Source organism: Emys orbicularis, chromosome 10, assembly GCF_028017835.1.
Source record: "Emys orbicularis isolate rEmyOrb1 chromosome 10, rEmyOrb1.hap1, whole genome shotgun sequence".
In the NCBI taxonomy this organism is placed as follows: Eukaryota; Metazoa; Chordata; order Testudines; family Emydidae; genus Emys; species Emys orbicularis.
This window is the reverse complement of record NC_088692.1, coordinates 72,982,660-72,997,733: the sequence shown is the minus strand read 5'-3', so window position 1 is coordinate 72,997,733 and position 15,074 is coordinate 72,982,660. Positions and strand designations below refer to the sequence as shown.

The following is a 15,074-nucleotide window of genomic DNA, read 5'->3' as shown; positions in this document are numbered from 1 at the left end:
CTGACATTCCTAGATGAGCAAATTGCACAAAGCTTTCCTGCCCCCAAAAATCCTGCACTTGACAAACTCTCAAAATGGAGTGAAAGCAACTGCACACGGTGCTTATTAAAACACGTTACATGGTTTTTTCTCTTTTCATCGATTCAGAACCTCAATAACTGAGAATAGAGTCATCCAGCACATGAGAAATCTGCAGCCATTGAGAGATTACTGTCTCTCTGCTCTTTAATTTGGGCACAGGTTTCTAAATCCATTTTTTGTATAAGTAAATATAACTTCAATTTCTGTGTTTCATCAGGGTTTTAACTTTCTTATTATCCAAGTCTATAGGAATCTAGAGGCCCAGATTAGATTTAAACTGTGCCTGGCTTTCTGGACAGTTGTTCTGTCATAAGCAAATGCAATGAAAAACATTCTTCTGAAGGCTAAAAATTAATTCCCCAGTTTCCTATTTTTTGCCACAATGGGGTTCATGTTATTTGTCGTGCTGCTCTTTGGTCTCATATGTGCCTCACTGTTGTTGCCCTAAACAGCCTATATTAGTAATCTTATTTGACTCCTTTTTAGAGCTAACTCCAGCATGTGAGAGCTAGAGGCAGGCAACTCAATAATAGAATAAATCAGGCAACTCAAAATCAACCAGAACTAAACTGAAATAATTGGCACCCACCATGCTAATAACAATTAATGAAATGTTATATTAAAATAAGCAACAGAAAATATTAATATTCATTTTCTTTACTGTCTGTAAGCGTGCGGCCTCACCCCTGTGGTGCCTCCTGCTGGTCTCTCAGGGAATTAGCTCGATTTTCAGCCCGGAGCACCCTCTGCAGGCCGATGATCCGCCACAGCTTGGCCCCCGTGTCCCTCCCAGACTCCAGTGCCCATTTTCTCTGGGGTGCTGCCCCTTGGCAATACCCCAACAATCTCTGTGGGTCTCCCTTCCCCAGGGAGCCCCCACCCACTACCCCCACCTCGCCTCAGTCTGGGCTACTGCCAGTGCTTACCTAGCCCCCGCTAACTGGGGCTGACTGCAGTATAAAAACCACTCATCACAGGCAAGGGGGTTTGACCTGCTGCCTTCTTCTACCACCCAGTACCTCTATGGGCCTGGAACCAGGCCCTGCAGCCTGGGGAGTCACCAGACTGGAACTCCCCAGCCCTGCTTCACTCCCAGGTACCTTCTTACTCCCCTGCAGCCAGGCCAGTCTCCCTCCACCGCTAGAGGAGAGACTCTGCTCAGCTTCTGGCTGCCCTGGCCTTCTTATAAGGCCCAGCTGCTCTGATTGGGGCGTGGCCCAGGTGTAGCTCCTTCCCCAATCAGCTTGGGCTTTTTCTCCTAGCCCCTCACCCTCTCCCAGGGCTGGCTTCTACCCTGTCAGGGCTGGAGTGGGTAACCACCCTGCTACACTGTCCTTTACTGTATTCAACTTTATTATATTGTAAATAGAGTAAAATAGGTGTGCCCATGAGCTATATATCCTGACACTAGTTTTTAAGTAGATTTCATCACTGATTTCACAGGAGAGTTCTGCTTAAAATTTGATGGCGGAATATACTGCATAAAAAGTATATGGATTATATATACTGTGGATTAGGTTTCTAATGACTTTGTTTATTCATATATTTTCAATGTCATAGGGCTAATTTTTAACCTCAAAAACTCACCCCAATCTCTTTTAAGTCTTTGTCCTGTAATAACTGTAGAGGATCAATGAAGTTTTGCTTGACGTTAATATCGAGAGAGTCCTTCACCTCTGCCATCTGCTTCATGCTTTCACCAACATCCAGCAGTGCATTGCCTACAGGGAAGAACATAATATTTATACACAGTAGATAGCACTTTATGTAAAAACAGGAGACATTTTTTATTAGGTAACTCTTAAAAATGTTGGCTGCAGGCCCTTTAAGATGTAGAATGCAGAATATAAGTCAACACTCTTGCCCTCTTCTCCTAGAGTTTCCAGAACTAGAAAGAATTTTGTCCTGTTTTCCATCCTTATCCACTACCCCTCCAAGAAAACTATTGTTGGCTTGCATTATTGTCTCCACTCTTGGATTATTCAAAATGGGATACACAGTTTCTTCTGTAGCTGCTTCTCCAGGTGGTAGGGCCCCAGAAATATCACAAGGCCAAAAGATACCATATGTCACTTTAACATGACTAGTGTCACAGTTTTAGGGCAACTGCACTTGGTATTCCCCCTCAAAGGGCCCACTTAGGGTTTCAAGTTCCCACCTATCACCTCTCTTGGGTGGAGACCCGCTTCCCTCTCCCTCCTCTCTGGGGGATTGGAGGCTGCACAGCTCCCTGCTGTACACAGTGATACCCCCTGCAAGCCAGTCTGCCTAAAGGCCAGTGCCTGCACCTTGCTTTCTCTCGGAGCGCTATGAAGAGTGCATTGCTAGGTGTTACAAGTTACCACACAGTTCTTTCTAAGCAAGCATATTTATTCTTAAGGTAAAAGCATTACAGAGAAAACACTGAAAACAAGAAAAGTTCCTTTAACACATGCTAAAAACTTACCAGAGGTCACCAATCAGTCTTATGGAGCCCTAGTAGGCCAAAGTCTTTCCAACCCTCCCACAAGGGTTGGAGCCTCCCTGGACAGAGAAGGTGCTGTCCATTTGTTGGATCAGAAAGAAGACCCCGAGTCAGTTTAAATGCAGCCTTTTTATGCCAAAAGCCTTTTCTTTGTTTGTTGGTCTCTGGAAAACCCAGTATATGCAAGCATCCCCAGCAGGTGGTGCCTCTCTGGACATGTTTACAACTAAGGTGAGTCACTCAAATCACCCCCCACTGTTTTCAGTTCCTGGAGAAGCTAAGTGCCACTCTCCCCCCAGAATCGCATAGAATCCTTGGCCCACAGGGATACATAAACCATTCATAACCTTAATACAATATGTGCCCCCAAAGATACTGCATGCGGTCGCAATAAGTGTCACAATTAGTACCTGCAAGTCTGAGAACTCTTGTTCTCAGGGCAACAGATGTGCAGACAGAACAACATGAAGACAGTAAGTGATCTTTTACATTTTACAAGCTGGAAACCAAAATGGCTAATTTGGGTTCAAAGTGCCCCAAAATATGAATATCTTTTAGCTCCAAAATGTAATTTCACAGTATCTCAGATTCATCACAATTACTTTTCATTTGTCCCAGGTTTTGGCCAAAGCTGCTATTGTTAAATTTTTTTTTTTTTAATATGGATTAAAAAAAACTAAGCATGTTAGTAGTGTAGCTGATTATTTGTTAAACACGCAGAACATGCTCAAGTGTGCCCATGCAAAACATTTTGTTTGACATTTCTTTTCCCCTGGCCTTGGTTCCAATTTGTATCCCCATGGCACCTGCAAATGCACAAATATACACAGCTCATGACTGGCACTGCACCACTCACTCATTCCTGAGAGAATAAACAAACTCCAAGAGAATAACGGTGTCCTCCACAACATGTCTCACAACCTGGAAAGCTAAGCCTTATCTTGAGTCCTAGGTCTCCAGTGCCTATCTTGCTGTTGCTCTTTCAGCAAGACCTTCTTATGCGGCACTACAGATACAAACGTACATAATGTAATACCAGCTTCCCCCTTCACGCTGCGTGGGCACCAGCAGGGAAGCGGTCACAGACCACAGCAGAGACTTGCTATCTGCTCTCAGTTCCAATGCCCAGCCCCACCCCAGCCTGGAGCAGCCATTACAAGGAAACTCCTTCTAAGCCCCCGTAGCCCTGGGTTGGAATATGCTCAGACACTCTGTACTGCATGTGCAGTCTGTTCACATGTAGAAGCTGTGAGGGGATGGAGCATGCTCAGTTGCTCTGTGGGGATGGTACATGTGCAGACTGGTCAGCCCTAGGTGCTGCCAGAGGCTTGAGCATGCTCAGCAGTTCTCTACTGAGCATGTGCAAACTGCAATTTTTCAAAGCCTGATAACTTGGCCAAACGTAGGTTGGATTTTCCTGGGGATGGCGAGAGTCACAACCCTGAAACAAAGGCTACCACCCTGCCAAATTCCAGGTCCCTGCTCCAAAGCACGAGAGCCCTACAGCATTTAACGGAAAAGGTTACTATGATTTTTTAACACGGGCAGAACATATTTCCACCCAGCTTTGTTCTCAGAAATGACTGAACTGTTTTGTCTGAAATTTACCAAAATCAGCCGGAAGCAGACAGTCTGAAAAATTTCAGCCCAAATGGTTGAACTTCGGAAAAGTTACAAGCAACTGAACACAAAGTCTTATAACGGGAATTATCAGGCAATAGGCCATACTGCCAGTACCACCTGTAATATGATGGAACAAAAAATGCTTAAAGGCGTCATATATTGTATCTATCAATATCTAATCACTATACGTTAGGCATGTAGGCTTCCATCTTGTAAGCAATAATCACATAGTTACTCCACGTACAACATATGCTGAGACATGCAGAGGGGAGCTATACAAACTCACCAAATGTAGAATCCTCCCCAAGTTCTCTGCCATACCGTAGCATACAATCCCCTAATAGCCCTTCTGTCTGGGAATATCCTGTGGTTTTAACTTGTCCCCTGATCTTCGACATAGTGTTCAGCATTCCCAGCTTGGCTCTGTATGCTTAGAAGTATTACAAACCGTATGAAAAAAGCATCCATTTATACCAATTACAGAAAATCATGCTAAGTTACTTTAAATTATTTGACAAATAATTTCAGTGAGTGACAGTTAGTCTGTAGATTATTGAATTCCCGCAACAAAATGCTCATTAATCAAAATGTGCGGGATGTTTTCATATAGGTCATATGATACTGTTCCGTTCCCTGATTGGATAAGCTTAGCTCTTATAGGTTTATGGCGTGAATACTTGCACTGAAGAGTTCCATAATCACCTTCAATCGATATATACTAATATTCACTATTCCCAGGAAGATTCCGACTAGTAAACTCCTTTACTAGAATTTTTACACAAAGCAAACACAAAAGGGATATGAATGCCACCAAAGTCAACTTCATGGTCTTATTTCAGTTAACATGTGCAGAACTACTTTCCCCTGGAGCATCTGCTCAGCTCCACTGGCCAAGACACCGTGAATTAATTTTTTAGAACGGCTCTAATGTTGAATAATGCTGATTTCATCGATGTTCTGTGCATGCAGTGTCAAAAGCAGACAATTATTTTTAAAGAGTTTTTCCCACTCCACTCTTAATTTTCGTCACACAATAGCCTCATAATACAAGAGTGAACTTGTGCTGGACATTCATCAGATTAACAGCCATGGTCTCTGGCTTCATCTGGAGCCTCCCAGACAACCATTAAGCTTTGATAAGGCCTAATCCTACACTCCTTACTCAGGGAAATCCATTGAAATCTCCCTCTGGCCATGAGTCTCATAATGCACCCACGCTGGGTAGATATCTCACTGAAGTCATTGCATAAGGAATCCAGGATCAGCCTCTGTTCTAATGAAGACAATGGAGGTCTTTCCATTGAACTGAGTGGACAGTGGATCAGTCTCTTAATGCCCTGTGTCTTGATCACATTAAATCAAGCCAATGACCAGCATCAATGTCCCTCCTTTCTCTGTTCTCAAATTGAAATTTGAAAAATCCTGTAAATGAACTTCCCAATGTCTGTTATGGAGACGTAGGAGTCCTCAGAAAAGGAGATGAAGTCATTGAAAAAGGGAGAGAGAGAGAGATATCCTTACGTTTCACTGATATGTTTCATATTCCCTAAAAATATTAGTAACCCACAGGGGTTCAGTATATCCCCTTGTTCAAGTTCAACTCATAGGCTAAGTATGACAGAGAAACTGTAGGAGTTCAGTTTACCCGGATTTGGCTGAAGATACTCTGTGGATTTTGACAGAAGCTCTGCTACAGCTTTGCTGGTGACATCAATTTTCTGGAAGAGAAATGTAACAGGACATTAAATTCCACAATCCTTTATTGAGTCTTTATCCTCTGACTAGATACAATGTATTATTCTGGCAAACTAAGAAATGTTAATTAAAATCAGTACAAAACATTATCATATTAATTTTTGTGGTGCCAAAGCTTTCATTATGGATGCTGAAAAGAAATGAAGTTGAGTGTAGTGTTGAGTAAGCCCAGTTGCCATCATTGAAGTGAAGATGTGTCAGGGGTTGGAGTTATTCTTCATGAATAACACTTTTACATTTTGGAATCACAATTTCCTCCCCTGCCCTCTTGTCACTACTATATCAACCATCTACCTGGGAAGCAGATTCAGGAATTCCTACCTCCCTGTCCTATGTTCTGTGTACTTCATTGCATGAGCCCATATTGCATCTCCAGTCAATAGTATCTCAAATACAGTATACTACTCTCTCTCCTCTTTTCTATTCTATGACTCACACAGTGTTTTCTTCTTATAAAACAGATGATTATTTTGGAACCAAAGAAAATTGAAGCTTAAACATGTTTATAGATACAAAATAAGTATGTTGAAAAAAAAAACAAGTTATGCAGAACATTTTTCTTAATCCGCCAATAACAAAATCTCAGAAAGAGTTATGGGGGAGGAGGGGCAGGGGGCTGTTTGCCCTCCCCCCCCCCCCCAAAATTGCAAGCTTCAGACAGGCGAAGAATTTGCCCATTCCACCCCCCCACTCCCCATGGCTCCATTGGCCTGACTGGAGTTGTTCCCCAAATATAGAAGTTAAACTATGCCCATGGAGAGGGGTCCGTAATATATGTAATAAATATATCTGACAAAGACCCAGAGTGAAGGACTGAGAACCAGAGAGCAGGAACAAAAAAAAGCTGAGAGTAACATTGTTCCAACTGCCATACTGCAGTGCTTACACAGTGGGCAATTCTTATCGTTTTTAAATTCTTGCACTTCTACCGAGATTATATCTGCAACACAAATACTTTACTGTTCATGCTAACAAATTAAGTTCTTAGAGCCCAATGTTGTTCCTGATAAAGTCATAGACAAAACTTTCAGGGTCAAATTCTTCTCTCAGTTACAAGAGTGTGATTTCATTGAGTTCAATATTCTTGTGTTACTGTAAGAAGAATTTGTCCCTTATGGACTTCAAGTAGGACAGGACTGGATCATATAATATCTATGGATTTTTTTACATACTTATTTTTTGGATTACATATTTTGTTTATGCTAAGGAATGAATGAAAAAAAATATTTCATCAGTGGTGTAACCTTGAAAAGCTTATGTTGGCTTCCTTACCCTTTCCATCTCTTGAAATTCTTCATCTAGTTTTGTTCCTTCTGCTCCACTAATTTTTTCACTGAACAACTGCAAAAAACAAAATGAAGTATTGTTACTTTACAAAAGAACACATACACCTGAGAGACAAAAGAAAGTTATTAGAGATTGGAAAACATTAGCCATGCGTCTGTAGTAAGTACAGGAGGAAAGAAAGAAACATTCCTTTCTCTTCAAGGGAAATACCATCTGTAGGGAGGGGGAAATGCCCAACAGGGGTTTTTAGGAAATCACCAAAGTGATCTAGAAGAACAAAAAAGGATTTCTCATTCTTGAATCATTTGTACTCTAAGAAGCTACACTGTAGGTTTCAGTTATAGAAGTCTACTGGCCAGATCACATTTAAATTAGTGCAAATCCAGAGTAATTCTTTCAAGTCAATGGTGTTACTCCAGTTTAGAATGAGATTAGATTCTGGCAGGAGCGGCGCCAGGGTTTTTGCCGCCCTAGGCGGCAGCGCTCCTCCTCTGAGCATTCGGCAGCGGGTCCCGGAGCGAGTGAAGGACCCGCCGCCAAATTTCCGCCGAAGACCCAGAGCAGAAGGACCCCCCCACCGCCGAATTTCCGCCGAGGGTGGCAAAATGCCGCCCCCCAAATTCTGCCGCCCTAGGCGACTGCCTAGGGTCGCCTAATGGAAGCGCCGGCCCTGGATTCCTGTAAGTGCATTCATAAAACTCCCTTTAACACTAATGGGAGCTATGCATGCACACTCCAATCAGATAGCAGACTTAACAACAATCCACTACCTTTTATGCTATTTAAAGGGGTGGGAGGGTGGAAAGCATACTGCCTTCAAAACTATGCATCTCATAGAAGGCAACTTTAATTGCAGGATTCCAGCCAGCAACTTGAACCATTCTAAGATACCAGAAATGTCACCTCATCTTTTGTATGCAGGATACATCAGCCCATCAGTGTTATTTTTGGTCTTCACAAAAAAAAAAATATTGTCAAGAGACTTGTGCTCCTAATTCACTTAGGTGCTTAAAAAAAATCCCGTCTGACATCATACGCAAGTCATTGCTTCTTGTAATTTAAGATCTCAGCACTATGTTACTAATAGGATGGAAAATCACAAAGGGCAAGATCCTTTGCTGGTGTAAACTGGCATAGCTGAGTATCACTGTACTTTGGACAGTGTTTTAATACATCTTCCAAAAAAACAGGAAGTTTTTTCACATGAAATTTGCTCAAAGGTTTTTACCAGTGAGCTCTTTGCGATCATTTGAAAACAGCAACAATAAAATGTTAAAAACAGAGCACAATAAGAAGTCTATAAAATCAGGACTGGTGTGGAGAAAGTAAATAAGGAAGTGTTATTTATTGCTTCTCATAACACAAGAACTAGGGGTCATCAAATGAAATTAATAGGCAGCAGGTTTAAAACGAACAAAAGGAAGTATTTCTTCACACAATGCACAGTCAATCAGTGGAATTCTTTGCCAGAGGATGTTGTGAAGGCCAAACTATAACAGGGTTCAAAAAAGAACTAGATAAATTCATGGAGGATAGGTCCATCAATGGCTATTAGCCAGGATGGGCAGGGATAGTAGCCCTAGCCTCTGTTTGCCAGAAGCTGGGAATAGGGCATGGATCACTTGATGATTACCTGTTCTGTTCATTCCCTCTGGGGTACATGCCATTGGCCACTGTTGGAAGACAGGATACTGGGCTAGATGGACCTTTGGTCTGTCCCAGTGTGGCCATTCTTATGTGTTATATCTTCAGTGACATCAGATATACGCAGTGTAGTAACTCAGATTATCTTATGCATGTGTAAAATGCATCACTCGATTTACATATTACCTTTTCAGATTCAATTTTGCTTTCATTTCTGAAGCACAGCAAAACACTTTTCAGTGTTCTTTTGTACAGTTGCAGTTTGATCCCACTGATACAAGAATGGAAAATTTACAGTGACAATGAGTCACTGAATATGAGGGAATCAATAGGCCTGCTGGACTGCCAGAGAGTAAAGAGAGCGATTAAGGAAGACCAAGATGCTGCAAAAGAGTTAAGTGATTTCTTTGCATCAATCTTCATCCAAGAGGGCCTTGGAGAGATATTTATCCATCATCTACTATTTGCAGATAATAAAGGAGCAATTTTGCATTCAAAATTAGTTGTCTAAATTATATAAATTGAATCCACATATAAATACTAGATTTGTAGGCACAGGCACATACTTAAAACATCTAAATGACCTACATCATGCTCTCAACTGATTCCAGGCGCAAAAGAATTGGCCAGATTAAAAAAAATAATCCAGCTGTACAGCTTCAAAGTGCTGTACAAACATCAACCAGTCAGGCAATTCCTGGCTCTGCTGCATACTTCCTGTGTAACCTTAGAGAAGTTGTACAGCTGCTCTGAGCCTTAGTTTCCTTAGCTGTAAAATGGGGTTAAATGCTTCATTACCTCACAGAGATGCTGCATGGCTTATTCCTTTAATGCCTGTGAATTCCTTCAAGCCCCTCAGCTATAGCGGTGTTATTATTATTATTAAATTTTACAATTACAATTAATTTCACATTGGCTCAGGATCAGTTTTACTACTCTCACATTAAGAAACGTAAATTCTTCTGCTGCTTCTGCTCTGATCATACTGATGTTAACAGTTGTAAGAGCGGCACTGCTAGTCTGACAATGAAAAGTCACAGGATACCCAATGAATTATTGAGAATGGCTGCACCGTGGAAATGACTGCGGAGTGTTAGTTATATGACTATCTTACAAGCATCATTTACATGTATGCAACATAATGGTTTGGATTTAAACAGGAACATGGTTGACTGTGGACCTGGGTAATTATACGGCTACATATATCGGTTTTGATGAGTCGGCCAGTCAAGTGCAGAACCCACAACTACAATTTATATGGGCCTGTGCACTGCAACCATTTAGAATTATTTGTATGGGGCAAATCCTGACCCCTCCCTCAGATGCAGTGGAATCAGTGCAATTCCACTGCATGGTGCAGGGGCCAGCATTTGGGAGTCTAACTAACTGTATGAGACCATTGCAGGGCCTCCCTGCACATCCATCCTCAGTGGCTGGAGCTATGGATTCACTGGCCATTCTGCTGGTGGAGCTAATGCAGTTTCAGACCTAAATAGGGCTGTAATCTGGCTGTAATCTACTACACTGATGACTAGAGAGGAGCTCCACAGTGTGGGAATGGGGGAAGATTCCTTCCTCTTAAACCTCTGTGGAACCCCCATGCACCAAATCTAGCTACTCACTTGGTCAGGGAGGAAAGTGAATAGAGCCTTTATTCACTTCCCACAATAATTCTCCTGTACTAGATGAGGGCAGCAGAGAAGGGTTCACTGCTTAGAACTTTTTTTTATTTTCTCTTATACAGTAGGCTGAAAATAATAGTGAAAAACTGTAATATTATAGTATACAAATTCCACAAGCTAGCAAGAGCCCACTTGGATAATACACCGTATATGCTTGTACACTAGGGCCTGACTGAAATCAGTGGCTGCATTAGAGCACAGAGTTGAGCCCAATTACACTACTGCAATAAAACTCTTTTTACCATCTCTGTTACTGTTCTGTTTAGTTCTTATTCATAATTACATACTACTGCAAGCTACCAAGTCACAGTTTATTAATAGAGCCAGTATTCTGTCTAGCATACAAGGGTATAGTTTCTGCATGAAGAAATACTGTACTTCCATATGCATAAACACGTCTTGGCTCCAATCACTTCCCAGACCATGCTGTTCTTTTTCATATTGAAACATTAAATACAATGTAGCAGACACACAAGCTAAAAGCCTTTCTCTGGAATGTGCCTGACTGACAGATGTGGAGAAAATATTCAACTGGGATTTGAAAAGAAACAAAACATTGTCATGCTTTAGCTAACTCCATATGCGCAATTAATGTTGAAAATATAAAAGACATTTCTGTAGTACAGCTTCATGCAGCACTGTAAACATCCATCTTCTAAAGAATTTACACCTCCAACATCCTCTGGCTTTTGCTGTGTGGAAAAATACTCTTCCATAAACTCAAAGATACACAGGGCTCAATTCTGATCTCATACCAGTTTTACATAAGTGTAATTTTACCAATTTCATTAGAATTCTGATATACATGTTCTAAACAAAATCAGAATCAGGCCCAGATTATAATGATCATTGATAGTTTGAAATAAGATCTACAGCTAACTAGCTATTTGCAGTCAACAGGACCTACCTTCCATCTAGCTTTTTAAATAGATTAGTTTCCTTTCAACATTTAACCAGAGCTATCTAAAGAATTATAATCTATGTTGCACAAGGAGGTGCAGTTACTTTTCCACCATCATATATATTGTAATATGAATTTTAGAGAACCTTGTCTTGCAAAAACTATTTATAATATCAGATATACCAAGTAATCACAATTTCAAAGCATGCTCCTTCTTCAAACTCTGCTAATGGAGGTTACGGAGCATTAGAAATTTCCAAAACAAAAAATTCTTATCTACACCTTCCGGTAATGCTGCTTCGTCCCTTCAGTGCTAACTACTGTGTTATGATGTACCACTGTTTGCTCTTCCTTCTTCCTAGCTCTTGTATTGCACATAGGTTAGTTGATATACTGGAAAAATCGGGTAATTGTTACTGGAGACACTCTAGATTTATAATGGTGTAACTGAGCAGACTATCCCCTAGCAACCAATTGAATCTTCAATACAATTTGCCTTAAAAAGGTGTAACTTAGAATGTACTTAGGAGACGAAGGGGCAGATCCTCAATGGAGCTGTGACAATTTACACCAGTTAAGGGTCTGCCTGCCCAAGAATATCTAGTGTGGTGGAAAGTCGGTCCATGCATTATTGAGATCATTGTCAGAAGCATCCACTAATTTTGGGTGCTCAACTTAAGACAACTAACGCCGGATTTCCAGCACTCCATGGAATTTCTGAGTGCTCAGCACCTCTACAAAAATCAGGCTGTAGGTGTCTCAAACTGAGTGTCCAGAATTAATACATCTGAAAATATGAACCTAAATAAAAGGCTCCTATTTATGTAAGCCACTTGCATGGTACTTTGCAGCAGAAGTTCCAGCAGAGGGCGTGGAAACAAACAAACAAAGCCAAACTTCAGAGCTCCACTAACTAGGGCTATGCACTCTTTGTGCGTCTAAAATTCCCAACGAATACAGGGTTAGGCCCCCAGTTTACACTAGCTGATGCAAAGGAATAAACAGAACCAGGAAGTTTTATAGGAATCTCTATGGCAGGGATGGTGGAACAATTTTTATAGTGGGGGTGCTGAAAGCAGAAACTATGTATTTAGTTGTTATTACTACTTCAAAGCCAGGGTGTGCTGCCGCACACACCCATCCACCCACCCACCCATCATTCCCTGCTTTATGGGGGAAAACAAAAACAGGGGAATAATTATCTGCAAATGAAAATGGGCAAAATATGCAGAAAGATTTTCAAGATTGTGAGAGTCAATTATAAACAGTGGAGATCAAAACAGTCAAACCAAAAAATGTACCAGTATTTGAGGGTGTTGTTTTAATTAACCTAAATCACCAACACCGAAGAATCTATATTATTCCAGTGCTATGAAGAAAACCAACAACCTGCTTTGTAGAGGTTAAGCACCAAAATACAGTGAAACCTCTTCAGTGCTGAAGTTGCTGCAATAACATGTACCTTCAAAAGAAAACAGGGCTACCATGCTTTGATTTGTTTGAAAGAGGATAGATTTATCCTGCTCTGCATGACAGATCTCTCTCTCTCTCTCTCTCTCTTTTCTAAAATAGAGGATCTGTTTTAGTCCTGCAAGGTACTGAGTCCTCTGATCTTTACCCAGTAAAGCATTTAATCATGTGCTTAAGTGCTTTAATGGATCAAGATCAGAGTGCTCAGCTCCTTGCAGGACCAAGCCTGCAATGGGCATCACCTGTATATTGAATACTCCTACTAAACACTTGGCCAACTGTAGTACTAACTCTCACTAACATGTATGGGAGTAGCCCACATTATTTCTCCACAAGGAAGTAGAACCTTTTGTTTAAAAAAAAAAAAAACTGAACAAGTAATTGAACTGGGTCCATTCATATGTACAGATCTATTTTCTGTTCCCATCTTGTGTTTTATGCTGCTTCCCATTGCAAAAATTAACAAACACACCAAACCACATTTGTTCTTATTTCTAAATTTGCTAGTTTTGCCACACCTCTTTAAAACATGTGCCTCAGAGCAGTGGAAATTTGTTTTTGAAATCCAGGTGCCTTAAGCCTCTTCACGTGGAAAACTATTTTTTAAAATATCCTGTGCTGCCATCAAGTTTCTCCAAATATTTGCTTTCTGTGTCAAGCTGTGTGTTACATGTTTGATTTTTTTCAGAAATCTCTGATTTATGGCTGTCTGTACCTCTGTGGAGGCAGAATTATAAGGTGCAAAAAACAAATATGGCTCTTTTTTTCCCAGGAGGGGTGAAATATTTCTGATACAAACAATGCCTTATGCATGGATATTTAGGGGACTAGTGTGCCATTTTATATCAAAACTTTTTCAGTTTTTTTTTTAAATACTAAAGCGTATAAAGAGCAATGTCGACTTCTTGGACAGTATGTTCAGAGGTAAATTTTCATAGGGATGTATGAGGATATAGGCAAACAATTATTAAATACAATAGGATGGTTATATAATGCATGGTTCTTCTTGTAATTTACTAAGCCTTAATTCTACATACTACAAATGGAGTCAGTAAGATTAAGCTCTAAAAATATACCCTACACATCCAAGGGCCCCTTGATTCCCACAAGGGACCTGATCCTATTACCACTGAAATGAAAATTTTAGGCATATTAGGCATATATATATGCACAGGGACCCTACAAAGACTGAGGCAGCTGCCACCGCAATACTGTATTTCTGTTTGAGAATGTAGAAAGAGCAGCTTGTGCCCCAAGGTATTCATTGCTGCATTTCAGTGGATCCACCTGCAAACCCTGACCTATAGCCCAGTGAAGTTAAGATCCTATTTAAAGAATACTGAGGGCCTCACTTCCCAAGATACCAAACATGTCTTCTCTGCCCAGATAGCTCTGAATCTGAGGGACACAAACACGCCCCACCTCCCCCCAGCCTCCTGCAAGAAACAGAGCAGGGAGTATTGGATTTATTTCCTATCTGTGCTTTAGTCTGTCTACCTACCCTTTATAAATGCTTCATTTCTTAATTCAGTATTTCTAATGCAAACAGTCTACAACAATACAAGTGAGACCAAAAAAGGTCAGAGGTAAATTTAGGCCCAGAAGATGGGTGTACAGTAATGAGCCTTATGACGAGGAACAGTGGAAAAAATCTGTTTGCAATGTGACTGGTCTCCACTTGCCTCGGGAGCAGGGATCCAAGGCTGTCCCCATGTGCATGTTTCCTGCATAGTGATATTGTGTGAGCTACTACTACACCACTGTTAGCCTAAAACATTTTTACTGGTAATGGGTTGCATATGGATCTACATAAATCATTATTATTAAACGTACATTATAACAAGGAGCAAATCTTTCACAGCTAAGCATGATCCAAAAGCTAAGGCAGTCCAGCCAGGCAATCAGCTGAGACCAACTAGAGTCAATTCTACAGCTGCCAGCATCAACAAGGGTGGACTCAGTCCAACAAAAACCCCATATGCTAGTAAAGGAGGGGGGGAAAAATCAGATCTTGGAATGCTAGGGCTGTAGCTACCAAATTCAATCAATGAACAGCTTACAGCTGTTGAGCTGCAGGAGCACAGTCCTGGCAGAAAGTCAGAACTGGCAGTTAGGTTTTATTTAGAAAGGAAGCCCAAATTGTGTGACCAGTCCATGCTGGACTGAC

General features: G+C 41.0%; 1 protein-coding gene across 1 annotated transcript in view; it reads right to left on the bottom strand.

Annotated features, from left to right (window-relative positions):
- The window catches only part of SH3GL3 (SH3 domain containing GRB2 like 3, endophilin A3), an 80,775-nt gene that overhangs the window by 10,407 nt on the left and 55,294 nt on the right, over positions 1-15,074 (bottom strand). The window contains exons 2-5 of the mRNA XM_065412119.1: positions 7,196-7,264; positions 5,814-5,886; positions 4,455-4,598; positions 1,669-1,802 (exon numbers count right to left, since the gene is read on the bottom strand). Coding sequence (XP_065268191.1) covers positions 1,669-1,802; positions 4,455-4,598; positions 5,814-5,886; positions 7,196-7,264 — 420 coding nt within the window. The remainder of the gene's footprint in view (positions 1-1,668; positions 1,803-4,454; positions 4,599-5,813; positions 5,887-7,195; positions 7,265-15,074) is intronic.